The sequence below is a fragment of the Dreissena polymorpha genome, chromosome 12 (assembly GCF_020536995.1).
Source record: "Dreissena polymorpha isolate Duluth1 chromosome 12, UMN_Dpol_1.0, whole genome shotgun sequence".
Taxonomy (NCBI): domain Eukaryota; kingdom Metazoa; phylum Mollusca; class Bivalvia; order Myida; family Dreissenidae; genus Dreissena; species Dreissena polymorpha.
In genome coordinates, this window is record NC_068366.1 from 51,617,045 (window position 1) to 51,641,418 (window position 24,374).

Genomic DNA, 24,374 nt, shown 5'->3' on the forward strand with positions numbered 1-24,374 from the left:
GATTAAGTATATTATCGCAAGTGCGAAAAAGTGTGATCACAAGTGTAGTGATCAATGTCCGATTAAGTATGTTAAAGGTACAAGTAAAAGTATTGGATCACAAGTGTAGTGATCAAGTAAGTGTTAACGCAAGTGCGCAAAAAGTGTGATCACAAGTGTAGTGATCAATGTCCGATTAAGTATGTAAAAGATCACAAGTGTAGTGATCAAGTAAGTGTTATCGCAAGTGCGCAAAAGTGTGATCACAAGTGTAGTGATCAATGTCCGATTAAGTATGTAATTCGCAAGTGCGAAAAAAGTGCGATCACAAGTGTAGTGATCAAGTAAAAGTTATAGTGTGTCATTAAAAGTGTCATGGCGATTATCATGTAAAAGTGGATACAATGGTCAAGCGATTGGTAGAACTAGGTTTAGCCCAGCAAAGTATATGGTTCTTCCTAGTTCGGTCGCTTGATGAGCAATAGCATTTTTTATTTTGGGTACACGGTGTTGCTACTATAACGGTGTTACTTCACGTTTTGTAATTTTATCGTGTGCTCATCCACCTCCGGTAGGTATATTTTCAAAGTAACAGGTTTCCACGAGTGAGTAGCCGATTTTTCGTTGGGCTCGTGGTTACCACCGGCTGTTTTTTCGCTGCGGCCTTTTATATCCCACTTTTTACTCGTTTAATATTAAAGAGATCTGTTAGTGAATACTTTGTGCATTCTATTACATTTTGTGATGTTTATTGGGAGGCAAAATATTTTGGAATCGGGTCATTAAACTAGTTAAATGGAGTAATGTGTTGTTTTATCGTTGCAGTCGTAAAATAATTATCTAAACCTTGACATTTAAAACACAATATCTATAATGTTCAAAACAGGGGAAATTTGCCTTAGGAAATACGTAGATTTTTACACTTTTTTCATTTTATGCTTTAAAGCATTAATTTGTAACACTATACTTTTTGGAAAAAACAACTACATTGTATCAGACAGATTTGTTACTAATATTTTTAAGTTGATAAAAGTATTATGGAAATAAAATTGAGTGCAAGGTGACACAATGCAAGTTTACAGTATATGTCAAATCAAGATATGTGTGCGTTGATTGACAGAAGTGAGAAATGAGACTTTGACGTAACAACCTATCTCACTAGATATACCTCTGGACTAGCAATCTGATAATTGCTTGTTTCATTCCAGATAAATCACTTGTATGGTGATTGGGTGTACAATTATTTCTAGGTCAATTCTTCCCTCTGATTCAAGTAGGAACATTTTTATTTACAGGAGTGCCAGTATGTGCACTGGTATTGGCTTACCAGAAAAGTTTGATTTAAGTTAACCCTTTACCACTTAGATACGTCTTTGTAAGTGTTTGTAGTGCCTTAGAAAGTTAAATATAATAAAAGACCTCTCTTACTAGATTCAAGTTTTAACTGCTTCATTTCCAACCCTTAGATACTGATGAGCAGCAAACAGCATAAAACCTGAACAGACTGCGAGTAACTTGCAGGTTGTTCTGGCTTTATGCGGTTTCCACATAGCCATTTTCACTTTGCGTCTGAGTGGGAAAGGGTTAACTGACTGCCACAGTGTTACTGAAATACTTTAAAAATATGTGAAAAGCCATACAAACAAACAAGACACTTACCACCTGTGTACCCTGCATTGCAGGAGCAGAAATGTTTGCCGTAACGATATATATCCACACAAGAGCCCTGGCCACTGCATGTGGTTGACTGGCAAGGGTTGATGTACCCCTCACAAAATACACCAGTGTATGATGACTTACAAACACATTGGAAACCGTTAACTTGATCAACACATGTTCCACCATTGATGCATGGGTTGGAAAGACACTCATCTGTAACAAAAATAAGTACAAAACATTTTGACAAACATATAAATGTTTCAAATTACGCATGTGTTGCAATCAGTTATAGTCTCTGTTGCAGTTCCACTATTTTAAATCTGCATCTACCCATCTAAATAAAAATTAAAACATATATCAATTAAAAGGAAACTATGTTTTTGTTATTTTTGATGAATTATTGACAAGACTAAACACATTTAGAATTAATCAGTGGATTAAATAAATATTGGATAATTAATCAGTGGATTAAATAAATATTTGAGAATTTTTGTGTAAGTGAGCCTCTAAATGTTAATATATGACACAGTGGGAATGTATGCTCTAAATGTAAATATATGACACAGTGGCAATGTATGCTCTAAATGTAAATATTTGACACAGTGGCAATGTATGCTCTAAATGTAAATATATGACACAGTGGCAATGTATGCTCTAAATGTAAATATATGACACAGTGGCAATGTATGCTCTAAATGTAAATATATGACACAGTTGCAATGTATGCTCTAAATGTAAATATATGTCACAGTGGCAATGTATGCTCTAAATGTAAATATATGGCACAGTGGCAATGTATGCTCTAAATGTAAATATATGACACAGTGGCAATGTATGCTCTAAATGTAAATATATGTCACAGTGGCAATGTCTACTCTAAATGTAAATATATGTCACAGTGGCAATGTATGCTCTAAATGTAAATATATGAAACAGTGGCAATGTATGCTCTAAATTTAAATATAAGAAACAGTGGGACTATATTCTCTAAATGTAAATATATGTCACAGTGGGAATGCATGCTCTAAATGTAAATATATGTCACAGTGGGAATGCATGCTCTAAATGCAAATATATGACACAGTGGCAATGTATGCTCTAAATGTAAATATATGACACAGTGGCAATGTATGCTCTAAATGTAAATATATGTCACAGTGGGAATGTATGCTCTAATGTAAATATATGACACAGTGGCAATGTATGCTCTAAATGTAAATATATGACACAGTGGTAATATATGCTCTAAATATAAATATATGACACAGTGGCAATGTATGCTCTAAATGTAAATATATGACACAGTGGAAAGGTATGCTCTAAATGTAAATATATGACACAGTGGGAATATATGCTCTATATGTAAATATATGTCACAGTGGGATTGTATGCTCTAAATGTAAATATATGTCACAGTGGCAATGTATGCTCTAAATGTAAATATATGACACAGTGGCAATGTATGCTCTAAATGTAAATATATGACACAGTGGCAATGTATGCTCTCAATGTAAATATATGTCACAGTGGCAATGTATGCTCTAAATGTAAATATATGACATTGTGGCAATGTATGCTCTAAATGTAAATATATGACACAGTTGGAATGTATGCTCCAAATGTAAATATATGACACAGTGACAATGTATGCTCTAAATGTAAATATATGACACAGTGGCAATGTATGCTCTAAATGTAAATATATGTCACAGTGGCAATGTATGCTCTAAATGTAAATATATGTCACAGTGGCAAAGTATGCTCTAAATGTAAATATATGACACAGTGGCAATGTATGCTCTAAATGTTAATATATGACACAGTGGGAATGTATGCTCTAAATGTAAATATATGTCACAGTGGCAATGTATGCTCTAAATGTAAATATATGACACAGTGGCAATGTATGCTCTAAATGTAAATATATGACACAGTGGCAATGTATGCTCTAAATGTAAATATATGTCACAGTGGCAATGTATGCTCTAAATGTAAATATATGTCACAGTGGCAATGTATGCTCTAAATGTAAATATATGTCACAGTCGGAATGTATGAATCATGCTAAGCAAACAAAACTGTGAGGCCCCGCATTGTGTCCAAGATAAATTTGAGTCATCATAGGAGTGCAAACACCTTTATTGTTCTTTAACCTTTCTTTGTGTTTAAATTTTAAAACAGAAAACTGCAAATTAAACACTTAATTGCATATTGAACATTTAATTAATATAACTTAAATTTACTGAATTTTCTATTCATATCCTATTGTTCAAAAAGCGTGCTTCATTCCCCTTTGCAGGGCATCTGTTTCAAACCTCTACAAATAAAATATAAATATAAGAAATACTTAGAAGAATTTAAATACACTGCAATACGGTACAAACATCAAAATAAAGCTAAGGATTGAGTTGGAGTCAAAAACAGTCATTATTAAGTTATAAATGGCTTAAAACGCTTCTAGATCTACGATTGCATAATCACGTCCCTTAAAAAACACAGAACTCAGTGTGTTTTTTCACCGTTTTGGGAATGGGACCGGGTCCCTTTGGATTGGGAAAATTTGCGGCATTTTGAATAAAATTGGGAAAAAGTATTGTTGTGGTTTTGCTAAAAAATGCTTCTTCATTGAGAATACAAGTGTTATCAATATTATATTTAGTAAGGTTGAACTTATATGGATGGGAGATGAACAAAATATTGAGATCTAATTTTTTTTTATTTATTTTTTTTTTTTCGGGGGCCGAACCTTCCATTGGGAATTTTTAGCTCCAATTTGGGAAAAAATATATACTTTTTTCCATTGGGAATGGGGCGGATTACTGGACCCAACTTTGAATGAAAAAAAACACTGAGAGCATTACTCTGTATAAACAAATAGTGTTGTTGTTTTTTCTGAACAATAAGAAAGTCACGTTGGATAACAAACTACATGTATATGAAACAAATCATATTCCCGAGCAGTTTGAACGGTTTTTATTAGGTTGACGGATTTAGGCACTTTCAGAATTATAAAAAAAATAATTTAGACCATCAATACTGCATCATCATTTTCTAATATAAAAAAAACAATATGTCCCCCACTATAAGGAAAACTGCCACAGCCCCTGGCAGCCATGTTTTCAACCAACCGGAACAATTGTCAAACTCGTAAAAAGTCAAAGATATCATTGGGACACATGTTCTAACCAAGTTTCATGAAGATTAGACAATAAATGTGGCCTCTAGAGTGTTAACAAGGCAAATAATGATGAAGGATGACAGACAAAAGGTGATCACAGGTGAGCTAAAAAACTCAAAATAATATAATACTGCTTCTCACTTATGTCCGCGGCACACGATTCTCCACCATATCCCGGCCAGCACATGCACCTTCTGCGAAGATTCTGTCCATTGCTTGAGTCCATACATGTTCTAGTTCCAGCTGAACTACATGGATTGGTGACACAGATGTTTGCAGTTTGATTGCACCTGGAAGAACAATGAAATGAAAAAACAAACTCATAATTTATTATGTTGTTATCACTAATTAGAATCTGTTAAGATTATGGGGAAATACACAAAAATGCTCTCTAGAATGGGAAAGCAGACCAAAACAAGAGGGCCATGGGCCTTAAGGCGCTCACCTGAGACCCAAAGGAACTAAACTATTCTGGGAAGGTGGAGTTCAAAATAATAAAAGTACTTCATACAGACGGGCGTACATACTTAACTTGCGCTTTATAGTTCTATTATTTAGTGTAAAATCTTCAAAAGAGGACGAGTGCTGAGCAGACAGGCGATAGTACAGACTTAGTGTGCTCTATAATTAAAATACGTTTTCACTGTTTTTGCATTCAAAGTTATTTAGAACAATGATACTCTGATTTTCAAGTAATACTGCATTTCACATATCATACATGAAGTCTGTATATAAAATTAATTAGAATAATGGTATTTCTGACTTTCACATAATACTGTATTTCACATATCATCCATGTAGGCCTACATGACTTTTGTATATCAATCTGTATTTATGATTTAAAATGAAATTTCATACTTCATTTAAGAGTTAACTTTTGTTAATTATTCACATTGTAAGTGTTGTTTGTAAACTATTCCTCTACGCTTCTACTCTTTATTTACAACCAATGCAAAACTAAAATGCATTTTAATTGTGAAATTTATTCTCAAATACAAGCTGCATTTAATATCATAAGTATCGCAAATAGTTGGTATTAAGTACATTTTCTCTATCTCTTTAATTCTTGAACAAAGTATATCTGTGATATGATATGTGTACATCATGTAGACACGATAGTTTTTTGTCAATAAATGTTCAACAGTAAAGTTGGAGAATATTTCAATCTATTTTTTATTGATCAATAAAATTGAATTTTGACAACAGTTGTTGCCTAAGCTGTAAAGGATATTTTTACGTACATATCTTTACTTTTTCTTCTTGATATTCATAATATACACTGGGACTTTGTGATAGTTATAAGTTAAATAATAGCCATATTGTGTAAGTTCAATCAGGCATCACTGAGCTTAAAGCTAAGAAATATTAAATATCACGCCCATTTAATTTATATATATTGTATAGGAGGATTTTGTGTGACGTCACAAGAGGGGTTTTCCATTACTAAAAATAGATTGGCCGTCAACTTCTCGATTGCGGCCAATTACATTGTATCAGAGTAAAGGTCGTCGGAAGACTTACAATTTCATAAAACAAAACTATAAATACTCGTATTCTTTTTTAAGTAAGACTTTAATAAACAAGGGCTGTTTGTAAAACATGCATGCCCCCCATATGGGCTGTCCGTTGTAGTGGCAGCCATTGTAAGAATACGTATTTTGTCACTGTGACCTTGACCTTTGACCTAGTGACCTGAAAATCAATAGGGGTCATCTGCGAGTCACGATCAATGTACCTATGAAGTGTCATGATCCTATGCAAAAGCGTTCTTGAGTAATCATCCGAAAATCATTTTACTATTTTGGGTCACCGTGACCTTGACCTTTGACCTTGTGACCTGAAAATCAATAGGGGTTATCTGCGAGTCATGATCAATCTACCTATGAAGTTTCATGATCCTAGGCATATGCATTCTTGAGTTATCATCCGAAAACCATTTTACTATTTCGGGTCACCGTGACCTTGACCTTTGAGCTAGTGACCTCAAAATCAATAGGGGTCATCTGCGAGTCATGATCAATCTACCCATGAAGTTTCATGACCCTAGGTGTATGCGTTCTTGAGTTATCATCCGGAAACCATTTTACTATTTCGGGTCACCGTGACCTTGACCTTTGACCTAGTGACCTCAAAATCATTAGGGGTCATCTGCGAGTCATGATCAATCTACCCATGAAGTTTCATGACCCTAGGCGTATGCGTTCTTGAGTTATCATCCGGAAACCATTTTACTATTTCGGGTCACCGTGACCTTGACCTTTGACCTAGTGACCTCAAAATCAATAGGGGTCATCTGCAAGTCATGATCAATGTACCTATGAAGTTTCATGATCCTAGCCCCAAGCGTTCTTGAGTTATCATCCGGAAACCACCTGGTGGACGGACCGACCGACAGACCGACATGTGCAAAGCAATATACCCCCTCTTCTTCGAAGGGGGGCATAATAATATTTCAACAAGAGCACCGCCTTGCGGGTGCAGACCGCTCATCTATTTTCTTTTTAAAGGTGAAGGGACTCTCATTTTCAATCACAAAGGAGGGAGGAGTGGAGTGAAGAGGGGTGTATAGTGTGGGGTTGTGGACATTTATTACATTATCTTCCAAAAAAGCGAAAAAAAAAAAAAAAAAAAAAAAAAATCGGGGGGGGGGGGGTATAGTGTGAGGGTGTGTGGTGATAATTTGTGAGATGATCTTACAAAAAAAAAAAAAAAATCAAAAAAAAATTTGGGGGGGGGGGGTGGGGGGGGTGGGGTGGGGGTATAGTGTGAGGGTGTGGTGGTCATTTGTGAGATGATCTTATAAAAAAAAAAAAAAAAAAAAAAAAATTAGGGGGGGGGGGAGGGGGGGAGGGGGGGAGGGCACGGGGGATGGTTTGGGTGAAGTCTATTGTGGTATGTCAGGTAAGAGTAGTTTCATCAAAGTATCAATCAAATCTAATCATAAATAAAGAAGTTATGGCAATTTTAGCAAAATTTAATAATTTGACCTTGAGAGTCAAGGTCATTCAAAGGTCAAAGTAAAATTCAAGTTGCCAGGTACAGTAACCTCATGATAGCATGTAAGTATTTGAAGTTTGAAAGCAATAGCCTTGATACTTCGAGTGGATCGAAACACAAAATTTAACCATATATTAAAAGTTACTAAGTCAAAAAAGGGCCATAATTCCGTAACAATGACAACCAGAGTTATGCAACTTGTCCTTTTACTGTACCCTTATGATAGTTTGTGAGTGTTCCAAGTATGAAAGCAATATCTATGATACTTTAGGGGTAAAGTGACCAAAACATAAATCTTAACCAAATTTTCAATTTTCTAAGTATAAAGGGCCCATAATTCCGTCCAAATGCCAGTCAGAGTTACATAACTTTGCCTGCACCGTCCCCTTATGATAGTTCATAAATCTTGCAAGTATGAAAGCAATAGCTTTGATACTGTAGGAATAAAGTGGACCTAAACACAAAACTTAATCAAATTTTCAATTTTCTAAGTATAAAAAGGGCACATAATTCTGTCAAAATGCCAGTCAGAGTTACATTACTTTGCCTGCACAGTCCCCTTATGATAGTTAGTAAGTGTTGCAAGTATGAAAGCAATAGCTTTGATGCTTAAGGAATAAAATGGACCTAAACACAAAACTTAACCAAAATTGTCAATTTTCTAAGTATAAAAAGGGCACATAATTCTGTCAAAATGCATGCCAGAGTTATCTAACTTTGCCTGCCCAGTCCCCTCATGATAGTAAGTAAGTGTACCAAGTTTGAATGCAATAGCATTGATACTTACTGAGAAAAGTGGAACTAAACGCAAAACTTAACCAAAATTTGCAATTTTTTAAGTATAAAAAGGGCACATAATTCTGTCAAAATGCACGCCAGAGTTATCTAACTTTGCCTGCCTAGTCCCCTCATGATAGTAAGTAAGTGTACCAAGTTTGAATGCAATAGCATTGATACTTTCTGAGAAAAGTGGACCTAAACGCAAAACTTAACCGGACGCCGACGCCAACGCCAACGCCAACGCCAACGCCAACGCCGACGCCGACGCCAAGGTGATGACAATAGCTCATAATTTTTTTTCAAAAAATAGATGAGCTAAAAATTATAAAACATACAATAATTTGAATATTATTATAAGTGGTGTGGATGCGATAGTGTTATTTTTCATCAGAGATTGAAATTTAGTGTAAGGGTAGTATTGAATCAGTTATAAAACAAAGCCCTTAAATAGCTCAATACATTTCAATCTTGAAATGTTGTTTTTAATTTTCTTTTACATTGAATGAATTTTCGTTTCGTTTACATTGAATGAAAATATTAATAAATTTAAGCATTCCAATTGAAAAAACACCTGAATTTAAATGGTGCAAATTGAACTGTCTTTGCATGTACATGTACCGGTATATTGAAAACTCTTCTCTAGTGATAATGAGCGATACAAATCTAGCATTTAATGATACCATAAATCTACATATTTAATTTATTTTACGCAAGTATTTTATATCCGTATAATGACCAAACGTGATTGCTTGTTTTCATGATGATGTTTCGAACACTGCAGTAACGCACGATCTTTACACATTATAGCAGAGTTTACATTAGCAGGTACCCGTTAAATACGTTAATTGTGTAGCAGTAAATTTGTAAAATATTTTACATGTATAGTTATAAAACACTTTATTGTTATGTTTAAACTGGCTAATATATATACTTAATAGTTCCTAGCAGTTAATCCATTTCGGACAAATTTCTATTTTCAAATATTTTATTAAAGCAACTGTTAAGTTTTTGACTTAATATGCCAAGAGATGACATGAAGGTATCATAAATTGTGTTTAATGACCAAACACATGTGGTTTATGCAGAGACCCCATACACAGTCATACAAGTATAGGTCCCTGGGTTTATTACACACTGTTTTCATAGTAATTGTCTGGACAGTATCCGATCATATCGAGATAATCAGTTTGTGATAAACAAAGGGGCAATTAAACACTGGGTTAAAAATGCTGAAACAAAGAGTGTCAAAACTGGTGTGAACAATTAAGTAAAAGCATTTACATTTATCAAGAGGATTTAGTTAATCTGTAACAAGGCAAGTTTTTACAGACAAATAGGTTCAAAACAGTTTCTATATGTTGATTACATAAATCAATCAATTTGTTGTTTGTTTTCGTCCTTATTTGTGTTTGTTCATTGGATTCACTTTAATCTGAAAGAATTTCAAGTTCTGAGTATTTTTTGTTCTTCAAAAGGGTCGCGAATATGATTGTAACCTTATCACGATGCGGTTCATCACATGCAAACAATAGCAGAATGGCTGCAGTTTTGACGGCCAAAATTTGAGCATGCACAAACGTGACGTCATTATCGGAATCCCCAAAACCTCCTATAAACCTCTCTTGGAAATATATAAGTACATAATTTTGCTATTTCAAGAGCTTGCTTCAATGTTGTAATCTGTTCTTTTTATGCAGTCAGCATGCTGATTTTTATATGAAAATAAATGCCAGACAGATGTATTTATGTGTTTATCTCTATATTGATACCACTGTATACAGTACAGCCAAAGCGGCACAAACATAATCCGCGGCTACGCCACGGCCAGATTATTAGTCCGCGGCGGCCGAATCGTGTGTTCACGCGGCGTATCGCCGTGTCACTCGGCATCGATCCGCGCAACGACGCCAAGTCTGTATTAACCTCGCGTACTTTCGCGGAGTAAATCCGCCGCATACGTACGCGGCGGATCGAGTGAAAAGATATCCACCTACATGTACATACATGTATGTGTAGCGTAGAATTAATTACGCACAGCTGTTTATATTTCGTTCGATTATCATTATTAAATTTGTAATCCGAAACACACTTCCGAATTTTAATGCTAACGCGTCCTTTGGCAAATTCAAGCGTCAAATAAACTGTGCTAAAATATCCTTTGTTTCATAAAATGCGCGCGAAAATTATGCAGACATGTAGAACGTCGTTTGGAAAGTTTGGGTGTATTTTGTGTTGTATAAATACATGAACATCACGTCAGGCGTAAATCGCGTGTTCAGTGGAAAAAAAACGCCCCGATTAGACGTTATTTCATCATCTCTATTAATAGTAACAAATGCCAAAATGTATTTGATACTTAAGGAAATATCGAGAATGTTTGTGTATCGTAAATATTTACTAGCATTTACTTGAAAACTGGAATATACGGGATTATCGGGTAATTAGTAGCGATATTAACTGTATAATATGAACAAAATAAAACGTTTTTATATACGCATATTCAAACAATAGTTATAATAAGCTGATAATTAACAAAACAACAAATACGTCGTCACCGTCTTGATTATTGATGTGGCTTCAAACTGCAAATTTTCTCAGCTAAAATATAATAGCAGAATCAACATGCCATTAATTTATAAATCCACCATATGCTGGAGCTTTGACCACTTGTATGTGCGAAAACATAATTACGTGACCTTGTTTATGTGTGAAATTCATACACTACGGGCGGGAAACAAACTTAATTGGCCAGACACATTAACTATGCTTACATGTATATGCTAATACAATCCGCGCACAATAAATATATTATGATTTTAATTATTATTATAATTGTTCTTTAAAAATTTGTTAACTACATGTAACTAATATTTTGAAACAGATTTTTTATTTCATGATGCGCATCGACTCGGCATCATGTCGCGAATCGCGGAATGCTTTGGCGGACAGATGCGAAGTTTCGCGGCGAAATGCGACTTGCCGCCGCATACTGACGCGGCTTCAACGACTGACGCGGCATCGACTCGTTTTGCCTTGCCGCCGCGGATCGCGAAATACATTTGTTCCGCTTTGGCTGTACTGTAGCAATTGCTGTTCCTTGCTATTCACTGCAAAGGGCTGTAAACAAGGGGTTAGGCATCAAGTAACTGTCAGAGATAATGAGGTACCTGCTGTGGCTTATGGTTATTTCATTGGTCTGAGGTCATTAAATTACATGCAACAAAATGTGTGAAAAGTGGCCAGCAGAGGAATTTGGGGCCTGACTCTAAACTGTTATATACAGTTGTTTCTCCCTAAAGTAATTTTCTGTAAAATCAATTTTACTTCTTAAAATTTTGAGATTATTTAATAAAGGGTTTTCAAATGGCAAAAATATGTTTGTTGCACTTCATCCCCAACCAATCATAAACATAATAATCCTCTTCAGAAAGGAACAAAAATAAATTTTTTTTTTTTGGCAATTCAACTGTATATCTTATCGGCAGAATTAATATACACATGACTGCATGGAGATCATGAATATCATAATATGCATAAACTTCATTCAATGTGTACATCAGTAATTTCATAGTAGAGTGTAAGCAAGGTTACACTATAAAGCCATTTAAAGCCATGTTTTTCAACAGACCGCAACCATAAAGGAACTCAGCCTAAATATCATAACAAGATATCCATAAAACCAATGTTTTGACCAAGTTTCATGATGATTGGACAAAAAAATGTGACTTCTAGAGTGTTCACAAATTTTCTTACTATACAAATATAAGAAAAAAGACCCCCCCCCCCTTGGCGGCCATGTTTTTTTACCGATCCAAACCATTTTTGAAGTCAACCGTCGTATCAAGGAAACAAATGTTCTCACCAAATTTCATAAAGCTTGGGCAAAAAATGTGTCTTATAGACTGTTCACATGTTTTCACTTTATACATATAGAGAACACTGCCCCACCCCCTGGCGGCCATGTTTTTTAAATGTTCACGACTATATTCAAACTCACGAGATATCCACATTACCAATGTTTTGACCAAATTTCATGATGATTAGGCAAAAAATATGACTTCTAGAGTGCTCACAAGCTTTTTTACTTTATAAATATAAGGAAAAAGACCCCCCCCCCTGGCGGCCATGATTTTTTACTGATCCGAACCATTTTCGAACTCAACCTTTGTATCCAGGAAACAAATGTTCTGACCAAATGTCATGAAGATTGGACTAAAAATGTGACTTTTAGAGTGTTCACAAGGTTTCTCTATAGCCATATAAGGAATACTGCTTAGCCCTCTGGTGGCCATGTTTTTCAACGGACTGGAACAATTTTTGAACTCAACCAACATATCATAACAAACATTTTGACAAAGTTACATGAAGATTGGGCATCAAATGTGACTTCAACAGTGTTCACCAGGTTTTTATTTTGTTTGACCTAGTGACCTAGTTTTTGACCCAGCATGACCCAGTTTCGAACTCAGTTGAGGTATCATTGGGACAAATGTTCTGACCAAGTTTCATGAAGATCGGACAAGAAATGCGGCCTCTAGAGTGTTCACAAGGCAAAATGTTGACGACGGACGCACGACGGACAAAAGGCGATCCCAAAAGCTCACCATGAGCACATTGTGCTCAGGTGAGCTAAAAAAGAAATAAAATTCTGTTGATCGGCATCCCATCCTTTTGCCTAATACAGATAATATAGATACTCTAAATTTTCAGACACTCCAAAATAATTTATATTAATATGGGTGTCCGAAAATTTACAAATAAAAACATATTCCCAAAGTTGTGCAGAGAGCTGTGAACTCAATATATTTCCTTACTATGATCATTGCAGCTGCGTAATCTTAAAGCTATCTAGCAAAACTAATGTATATAACACATATAAATTCCAATTTACAGTTCTAACTTCTAAAATTGGTGTGAAAGATTATAGAGCCATCATTTGGTTTTAAAAGCACATGTCTGATAGATTCAACTGTTCAGAAGTTTTAAGTTCTTTATTATGGGGAAAACTATGGATGACCGAAATATAAAAGTTGCGCAAAAACGGATGGTGTCTGAAAACTTAAGTATCTGAAAACTTGGAGTTATTACAATAGGTGCATTATCACCTGCTTCATTATAAGAATTTTATTTAATGCTTTCCGGTGGTTTATAGAGAAATATCCGTGAATTAAAACTGCTATTTCACTGTTTTAAACAGTGAAAAATAACTGTGAAAAATATCTATATTTTTCACAGTTTTAATGTGAAATGACATCATTTTTTCGACAAAATGACTTCATAAATCCAGCAAAATTATCCAGTTAAACTCTTTGACAACATAAATAAACGGTGGAAAAAGCATAAAATAAAAAGAAAATTTGTTGGATTCGATGGAATATTGATTTTAATTCACTCCTGATCATAAATAATATATATTTTTAATTGTCGCTGCGCCACATGTGAAAATATTATTTTGTATGATCACTCGTGAAATAAAATCGATATTACATCGAATCCAACAAACATCCTCTATATATTATACCATAACATTATAGAATGTGTGTGAATAAATAAATAATAACAATTAAAACAAGAGCTGTCTCCATAGGATGACATATGCCCCTGATAAACGCTTTGATAGAAATTATGAGCATTTTTCGAAACCTAAACGCAGTTTTTCGAAACCTAAAAGCGGACCCTAAGTTCAAGGTCAAAGGGTCAAAATTTATGTGCATATGAAAAGGCCTTGTCCATATACACATGCATACAAAATATGAAGGTTACATCTCAAGCGACATAAAAGTTATGAGCATTTTTCGAAACCTAAACGCAGTGTGACGGACAGACGGACGGACAGACGGACAGTGCGATCCAAAGGAGGGCATAAAAATCGTAATGTTATCTTTTCTTTGAGAAGTAAAACATTTATTGGTGTATATTATATGCCTTCTTCTTATTACTTACCCACAAAAACACGTATACATGTTTAAAAAATCATATATAAACTTTAAATAATTCAGATAAACAAATAGGGTAAATTTTAATATAACGGAGACCTAATTATGCCAAAAACACATGCAGTGTATATTAAAGTTAATCCTCGCAGGCAACCAAACCATCTTGGATTTTTAAAAGTCCAGGATCTGTGTATATTATGGATTACGTATAATAAATAACCATATTTTTCTCATTGACATAAATGAGTGTAATTATACAAGGACAGTATATACATCCAACTTTGTACACTTACTCTGTTTACATTAGATGTGTGCATAAAACACACACCACAAAAAGATACGAAACATGTAAAATGGAAAATTATTATTCAGCTCTACAACAGTATGCACTACATGTATATCAGTAAATTATGAATATTCTTCAAAGTATATTAGTAAGCATGAGTAAACAAACCACTACAAATTATTCAAGGAAGGTAGATCTTGATAGATGCTTCTACTACTTGACTGCTCATCAAACACAGAATGATTATTTTTGCAGTTTGCTGACATGTACAAAGTAACTATTATGAGGCCATACAAATTATGGCAAATACTGCCAACAGAAACAAATCACAAACACAGGCAAAAGCATACATATAAAAAAATCATGCCATAATCATGCATAGATATTTAAGAAGCACACCACTTTATTTCCTACAAAAATGGGTCTTAAGCCATATACGACCAGCGCAGCTCCACATCAGCCTGCACATCTGGGTCAATAGCTACCCTGTCTGCTTATGAGACCATCAAACCATGCATGACAGCAGATAGCGTACAGTCTCACCAGACTGAGCCATTACGCAATCAGGTCTAGAGCTACGCTGGTCGCATAAGGCAAAAGACATATTTTCGCATGACGAAGCCTTTTTTACACACTATTACAGCAATCAATCAAATCAAATAATTATTTAATTTTGATTGCACAATGTCACAGATTAATGATAAAATGTTTGGGTGTGTGTATTTCAATTAAGTGGACCAACTGTTTGTTGCTATAACTTACCTTTGGCTAAGGATTGATGTAATAAAGATAATGTGTAATGAGTAAAACAAGTTTGACAAGAAAGAATTACAAAATTGCATTTAACTTCAATATGAATATATAATGTAAAAACTTTACTAATATCTATAAAACTCCCACCAGAACAAAATATATTCAAAATGCATCCCAATACAGATACTGACATCACTCTTTGTCTTTGAGGACTGACTTGTATGTCAATTTCGTATCCAAACAAATGTTTAAATGTTAAAAATAAAGTTCAAATTCTTACAAAAACCACTTATAAATGAGAATGAATACCAAATCAAATGCCCAGTACCTAGCTCCACTAAAGCCGCTGGGACACATGCACTCATAGCCTGGTTCCTGCCAGCGGTTGATGCAATATCCACCGTTCAGACACGTTGGTGCGGCAGCACTGGTGTTGCAAGTCTTTATTAGCGTTTCACAACGGGAACCAGTGGCTCTGGCTGTGGGGGACAAGAAAAGTATTTGCAATAAACATTATTGACAAAACAATTCATTGTAATGTTTCGTATACAAATTTGAATTTATAATTTATCAACTCTATATTAAGTTGATGCCAAATTTAGAGAAACCAGAACACATCAAATATCAAGCGCCCACATTCACCAAACAATTCTTAGACTTACTCATAGAAAAAACAAACCCCACTCCATTTAAATATGTACAGCCTACCAATGGTGCCTATGTCAGTAACAAAATGTCCATCATAAAGAAATATGCAATTAGAGGTGGTTTATGTAAAGTTTGAATAAGTATAAATTACATTGCTGGATATTTTAAATGAAGAATTTTCTTTCTTCTTGATCTTAAGTCTAAGAATTGATTGCTGTTTACAGGCCAAAGGCAAACAATTCATGCTCACAAAAAGGTGAGGCTGTGTAAATATACACTGTAACTCCAATATAGGGCGGTCCATGGGGTCCAAGCCGAGAAACAGCGTTATAAACTGATCCGCGTTATAAGTTTGGTTTTATTGCAGGGGGCTATAAAAACAGGCATAGTATAGCCTATAATATAGGTCCTGTGTATTGCCATGCTGTGTTGTCATCCGCAAATACATGCATATAAACCGAATCGAACGATAACAGTATACATACCGCTTTTCTAATGTGCACATTTATCCGATAATCCAATATAATTACAACATCATTTACGAAAAAATAATCTTGAACATTTATGACGTGAAATATGTTTTTGAATTTCATAAACACATCCATATGCCTACTCCATTTTTCAGAAAAAGAGTGCAGTGCATTATGTGACAGAACTTTCATTGGACGAGCGAATTTAAATTTAGATTGAATGCAATACAATACAGGTACAAAGAAATTTTTTAATGCGTCATACGCTTTATGTAAAAAACGTGCTTCCCGGGGACTTTATGATAACGGGCAAAACTTTAAGTGAATCTCTGTTGACATGTATACTGCATCAGCATGTAAATAAATCGTCAGGATTATTTAATTTATTTTTTGTACACGTACTGAAACATTAAACATACACAAAGATCGTTTTATTTGTCAAGCATGTATAGCATATAATAAACGATAACACAGCCATAGTATATACAATGTAATAAAGCAAACACATTAATTAACACCATAAATATATATAAATATTTACATGTACAAATCGATTGATAGCGCTTCTTTACTAAATCTCTCTCTGTGATTACTTATTCAGTGATTTGGCAAGAGATGACATGCAATACTATTTTTTATTAAACAGGTTCTGGGATTTTCTAGTTATCCTTGGTCAACTTATTGATATCCGATTTTCTGATGACTACGTGTAAAAAGACGATGAGTTTCAGAGCTTCAGAACCAATTATTTGTAATGAAAGAAAGATCTTTGTTTACCAAAACATGTAGATAAATCAAAAGTGAGTTACTCCAAAAAAGCAATTACATGTTGACAATATGTAGCCCATAGTCCAAATAATTAGACGTAAGCTACCCCGATGTAAATCGACCTCATATTTATAGGAGTAATGTAGCCCACAGCAATGCTCAAATTGTTATCTTGCACATGTGAATTGGTTACTTGTTCAAAACAATGGTAACGTAACATATGTTATAAAATAAATATATAAAACAAGAAAAAACTTGATCCACCAACTGTTACTTACCGTTGCATGTGCAAATATAACCAAGGGTGGAATCAACGTTCCTTGCACATGTTCCGCCATTGTAACACGGACTGCTGGCGCACACATCGGTCAAAGTCTGGCAGGTATCCCCCTCATAACCTGAAAATAGCAGTATCATGTGGCTGTAAATAACTAGGGTGATAATGGGGCATCTAAATTATGTAACAATATACAAAAAAAACATATGTTTTTGGATAAAGCACATGTTAGTTTAGTATATTTCAAAATATTTTACCATGTTCACAGATAAAAACTTCTTCAAGTGCCAAGATATGCATTTAAATGTTATGCAAAACAATAGTGAAAGAATAATTAACTTTATTTATTTTGTATAAAGCTTTAAATATAAATGATATAATGACCATTACCGCAATAGATGTTAAAGACTGAATGTTCTTAATAACGGATGTGTGTACACAGATTTACCTCTCATGCACTGACATAAGAAGTTGTTGTCTTGCTTTATACAAGTTCCCCAAGGGACACATCGGTTTGTACAATCTGAAACCAATTTTTTATGATATTCAGCAACAGTGTACATTTGTTCACTTCCTTCCTAAGAAATTTCGACATTGCGCAATACATGTCTTGCATTTTAAATCCAAAACCTTACAAAATCATAAAAACCATCAGTCAACATTTGAGATACTGTTTGATCCTAAATAGTCATAACAATAATCAAAATGCACAAATATTAACGATGACACTGTAACTTACATATGTACCAAATAACATAAACGAGAAAAAGTATTTTTTTAAATACTTTGCCAGTTTTTTTGCATATTAAATGCCTACTTTGCAAGAATGGAAGATGTACACTTACCAATTGCTTGACACTGACTGACATTAGTGAGACCATTAAGCTGAGAACTTGTATCAGGAGGACATTGACTGCAGCTAGTCTGGCCTATGCTCGACTGGTAGTAGTTCTGGGGACAAGCTCTACAACTTGAACCAGTCACACCTTCATTGCCAGAGAACGAAAACCTTCCAGCCGCACACTTTCCTGTATAGTGGTACATTAAAATACATGCATAAGGGTGTTTGTATTTGTCAATAATGTACATTTTGGAGTGGCTGAAAGCATAAACAAAATAGTTTAAACAGTCAAGCTGGAACAAGATTATTAGACAATCTTGAGTATTTATCAATTCCTACGACATAAACAAAACGTTTATGTATTTGAACAACAAGAATTTTTTTTTAATTTTATTTAAAAACACAATTAATTTACAATGCCTCAACAAGTCAGAAAAAACAATAGAAACCAATATGACCATGATATAACAAGGTATATCCATATAGCTTAATGTGAATAGAGCATCCTGTTCAGTAATTTATAACCAAGTACCACTTACTGACACATGAGATAGCAGTGATGGACAGAGTGGTCTGGTCCGCTGAGCAGCTTGAACATGAGGTGCTTCCATAAGCTGTGGAGAATTGACCTAATCCACATGGAGTGCATGGCGATAGACCATTGGAGGAGAAAAATCCTGGGGCACATTTAACTGAAAATGAACAAGCAATATAGCAGTGCTCTGGGGAAACTGAGCTTTGTGCAGGTGCATAAAGTGTCGTCCCTTACAAGTCTGTGAAGTCTGCGCAGGCTTATCAGGGACATTTTATGTCGAAGTTGGATTTTTTTGTAGAAGACTTCCTTTAAAACGAAAACTTTCACAAAAGCAGAAAGTACTGTCCCTGATTAGCCTGATTAGTCTGCCAGACTGGGATAACACTTTTTACACATGCATTAAGCCCAGTTTAAAGTCGCTGTGGTGTAATGGATATGGTGTCCGCCTATCGACCAGGAGGTCACTGGTTCGATCCCAACTTTGGGAGTGTTCTTTAAATCTCCCCAAAAGACACCAAGTACTGGTTCTATGCCCAGGAAACGGACTCGAGAGCATTTCAAATAAGCCTGAGGCTTTTGATGCAATCGAGCTAAAATAAATAGGTTTAAACTAAACCAAGTTTGCCAAGAAAAAGGCTAAATAGTAAAAAAATAACAAAATAACAAAAACATTGTGTACAGAAAAGACCGGTATTCTCTGGATTTTTTTAAACATGAAGAAATCCACACAAAAAAGAACAAATAATGTGGACTTAATTGCCTCAACTGATTTGAAAATATATTTATATTTTGTTTGTAATGTGGCAGTTCAATGTAACAAATAATTTTGTCAAATAAATGACAAAAATTCTGACATACGTGTGCACATTGCACTGGAGGTTGCGCCCGGCATATAGGTTGATGCATCATTCGGACATTGTGTGCAGGCATTCTGTTCCTCTCCAGTGCTGTAGGTACCCAATGGGCAGGCCTCACATGACCCAATTGTCTGGTTACGGAAGCTCCCCAGTGGACAGTTATCTGTCAAACAAAATTATAATTGAATGTTTTATATACACAAAAATACACACCCATCCACACTCTTCAATATTCAATATTTGCAAGATAAACAAATGGAAGGATTACTTGATTTTTATAGTGCCTCCTTTGGTGAACAAAGTCTACCGGCATTTTGCAATGAACCATTAACAGAGCAAGATATGAACCATTCACGAGCATGCTAGTTCAGCTATTTGAAACTGTGCTTAATGCATGTAAGTAAAGTGTCATCCAAGATAAGCCTTAGCAATAGTAGGAACAGGCTTATCAATAAAATCACTTTCCACTTGTATGTTTTCTTACGTTTGAAAGAAGTCCCTCTAAACAAAAATCCAGTTGTGGCAGAGTGTCATCCCTGCTTATAGCCTGTGCAGACTTCACAAGCTTATCTGGTATGGCATTTACACACATGCATTGAGCCCAATTTTTCCCCAAACTCTGAAGATTGTATGTCTGTTTTACCTCGGATTTGGGTGGTCTGTATGCAGGCTGATGCCCCTATACTGGCAGATGCCAGGGTGGAAGTGCCAGCAGGACAAGAGTCACATCTCCGAGTGGCAGTATTGTAATAGGTTCCCACTGCACAGGCGTCACACGGGGCCAACCCATGGGCAAACCTCGACACATACCCAGCCTGACACACATCTGCAATTGGAAGCAGTGATCTCAGGTAATTGACAGATTGAGTGAGTACTAAGTGGTAATGCATTTTTTAAAGACACGTTTTAAACATGAACAATTTTCAAGAAAGTAAATCGTGAGAAGTGTTTGCTACTGAGAGCATCTCATATACATGTATATCTGCAAGAAGAGAACAAATTAATAACATACAATAATATTCACACATAGATTCACAGTTGTCTCCCTTACCATAGCACTGCTCAATTCGAACGGCCCCTCGTATGAAGGTGCCACGATTAGACCCACAGGAAGTGCACACATACTCCTGAACACCGTTGACAATGCCAAGAACTCCATATGTACCGTAGTCACACTTGATACAGTCACCAACTGTGTAATTTTGTTGAGTACCCAGAGGACATCTCTCTAGAAATTATACAAGAATTGCAGGTCGGGTCAAACTAAATTAACTTTGATTTATGAGAATACTGTTAAACACAACAAGTGCTTAAACTATCGAAAGGCATCTAAGTAGATATTGAGTGGATTCAAGATATATTCAAATAGATACTGTTGTTACATAAATTTAACATCACATTTGTGTAAATGTTAATGATTGACTACATCACTGAAAACATTGCAGCATCATACTAAATAAAATAAAACAGTATACTGAGTTGTTACAGGCACATGCATACTTTCAACAAGAGCACCGCATAACGGATGCCACCCTCGGCTACGGGTGCAGTTTTGAACAAGAGCACCGCCTTGCGGGTGCAGACCGCTCATCTATTTTTCTTTTTAAAGGTGTAGGGACCTATCTCAATTTTAATCACAAAGGATGGAGGGGTTGAGTGGAGAAGGGTGTATAGTGTGGGGGTGTGGTCATTTATTACATTATCTTCCAAAAATGCAAACAAAAAAAAAAAAAATTGGGGGGGGGGGGGAATTTTTGGGTGGGATGGTTGGACGGTATTTCAAAAATAAAATAATAAAAATAAATATTTGTGTTTTTTAACCATGTTTGAAAAAAACAAGAGATGTGTTTTGTTTGTCAGAAACACAATGATCCCTATTGCGCCCCTTTGAAATTATTTTTTATTTTATTTTTTTACCTTTGACCTCGAAGGATGACCTTGACCTTGAGCTTACACCACTCAAAATGTGCAGCTTTATGAGAAGGCCGCTTTGAAATATTATTTTTTTGACCTTTGACCTTGAATGATGACCTTGACCTTGAAGGATGACCTTGAACTTCCAACACTCAAAATGTGCAGCTTCATGATAATGCCGCTTTGAAATTATTATTTTTTTGACCTTTGACATTGAAGGATGACCTTGACCTTGAAGAATGACCTTGACCTTGAACTTCCACCACTCAAAATGTGCAGCTTCATGAGAATGCCGCTTTGATTTATTTATTTTTACCTTTGACCTTGAAGGATGACCTTGACCTTGAAGGATGACCTTGACCTTGAACTTCCACCAATCAAGATGTGCAGCTTCATGAGAACGCCGCTTTGAAATTGTTTTTTTTTTTTTTTTTACCTTGAAGGATGACCTTGACCTTGAACTTGCACCACTCATAATGTGCAGCTTCATGATAACGACGCTTTGTTTTTTTTTATAACTTTGTTTGACCTTTGACCTTGAAGGATGACCTTGACCTTGAAGGATGACCTTGACTTTGAACCTACACCACTCAAAATGTGCAACTTCATGATAACGCTGCTTTGAATTATTTTTTGACCTTCGACCTTGAAGGATGACCTTGACCTTGAAGAATGACCTTGACCGTGAACTTCAACCACTCAAAATGTGCAGCTTTATGATAAAATCACTTTGAAATTTTTTATTTGTTTTTTGACCTTTTACCTTGAATGATGACCTTGAAGGTTGACCTTGAACTTCCACCACTCAAAATGTGCAGCTTCATGAGAACGCCGCTTTGAATTTTTATTTTTTTTGCCTTGAAGGATGACCTTGACCTTGAACTTCCACCACTCAAAATGTGCAGCTTCATGAGGTACACATGCATGCCAAATATCAAGTTGCTATCTTTAATATTACAAAAGTTATGGCCAATGTTAAAGTTTTTGGACGGACAGACGCCATATATTTGACATTTGACCTTGAAGGATGACCTTCACCTTCACCTTTCACCACTCAAAATGTTCAGCTCCATGAGATACACATGCATGCCAAATATCAAGTTGCTATCTTCAATATTGAAAAAGTTATGGCCAATGTTAAAGTTTTCGGACGGACAGACACCATAAATTTGACATTTGACCTTGAAGGATGACATAGTCAATTGTGGTATGTCAGGTAAGAGTTGTTTTGTCAAAGTATCAATCAAATCTAATCATAAATAAAGAAGTTATGGCAATTTTAGCAAATTTAATAATTTGACCTTGAGAGTCAAGGTCATTCAAAGGTCAAGGTAAAATTCAACTTGCCAGGTACAGTACCCTCATGATAGCATGAAAGTATTTAAAGTTTAAAAGCAATAGCCTTGATACTTTAGAAGTAAAGTGAATCTAAACACAAAATGTAACCATATATTCAAAGTTACTAAGTCAAAAAAGGGCCATAATTCGGTAAAAATGACAACCAGAGTTATGCAACTTGTCCTTTACTGTCCCCTCATGATAGTTTGCGAGTGTTCCAAGTATGAAAGCAATATCTATGATACTTTAGGGATAAAGTGGACCAAAACACAAAACTTAACCAAATTTTCAAGTATAAAGGGCCCATAATTCCGTCAAAATGCCAATCAGAGTTACATAACTTTGCCTGCACAGTGCCCTTACAGTAGTTAGTAAGTATTGCAAGTATGAAAGCAATGGCTTTGATACTTCAGGAAAAAAGTGGACCTATACACAAAACTTAACCAAATTTTCAGTTTTCTAAGTATAAAAAGGGCACATAATTCTGTCACAATGCCAATCAGAGTTACATAACTTTGCCTGCACAGTCCCCTCACAATAGTTAGTAAGTGTTGCAAGTATGAAAGCAATGGCCTTAATACTTTAGGAAAAAAGTGGACCTAAACAAAAAACTTAATCAAATTTTCAATTTTCTAAGTATAAAAAGGGCACATAATTCCGTCAAAATGCCAGTCAGAGTTACATAACTTTGCCTGCACAGTCCCCTTACGATAGTTAGTAAGTGTTGCAAGTATGAAAGCAATGGCTTTGATACTTTAGGAAAAAAGTGGACCTAAACACAAAACTTAACCAAATTTTCAATTTTCTAAGTATAAAAAGGGCACATAATGCTGTCAAAATGCCAGTCAGAGTTACATAACTTTGCCTGCACAGTCACCTTATGATAGTTAGTAAGTGTTGCAAGTATGAAAGCAATAGCTTTGATACTTAAGAAATAAAATGGACCTAAACACAAAACTTAACGCAAATTTTCAATTTTCTAAGTATAAAAAGGGCACATAATTCTGTCAAAATGCAAGCCAGAATTATATTACTTTGCCTGCCCAGTCCCCTCATGATAGTAAGTAAGTGTACCAAGTTTGAATGCAATAGCATTGATACTTTATGAGAAAAGTGTACCTAAACGCAAAACTTAACCGGACGCAGAAGCCGACACCG

General features: G+C 35.3%; 1 protein-coding gene across 1 annotated transcript in view; it reads right to left on the reverse strand.

Annotated features, from left to right (window-relative positions):
* The window catches only part of LOC127852603 (uncharacterized), an 87,534-nt gene that overhangs the window by 56,293 nt on the left and 6,867 nt on the right, over positions 1–24,374 (reverse strand). Inside the window, exons 6-15 of the mRNA XM_052386553.1 lie at positions 21,016–21,192; positions 20,608–20,790; positions 19,966–20,127; positions 19,112–19,264; positions 18,577–18,759; positions 18,180–18,254; positions 17,733–17,852; positions 15,897–16,047; positions 4,958–5,106; positions 1,639–1,851 (exon numbers count right to left, since the gene is read on the reverse strand). Coding sequence (XP_052242513.1) covers positions 1,639–1,851; positions 4,958–5,106; positions 15,897–16,047; positions 17,733–17,852; positions 18,180–18,254; positions 18,577–18,759; positions 19,112–19,264; positions 19,966–20,127; positions 20,608–20,790; positions 21,016–21,192 — 1,566 coding nt within the window. The remainder of the gene's footprint in view (positions 1–1,638; positions 1,852–4,957; positions 5,107–15,896; positions 16,048–17,732; positions 17,853–18,179; positions 18,255–18,576; positions 18,760–19,111; positions 19,265–19,965; positions 20,128–20,607; positions 20,791–21,015; positions 21,193–24,374) is intronic.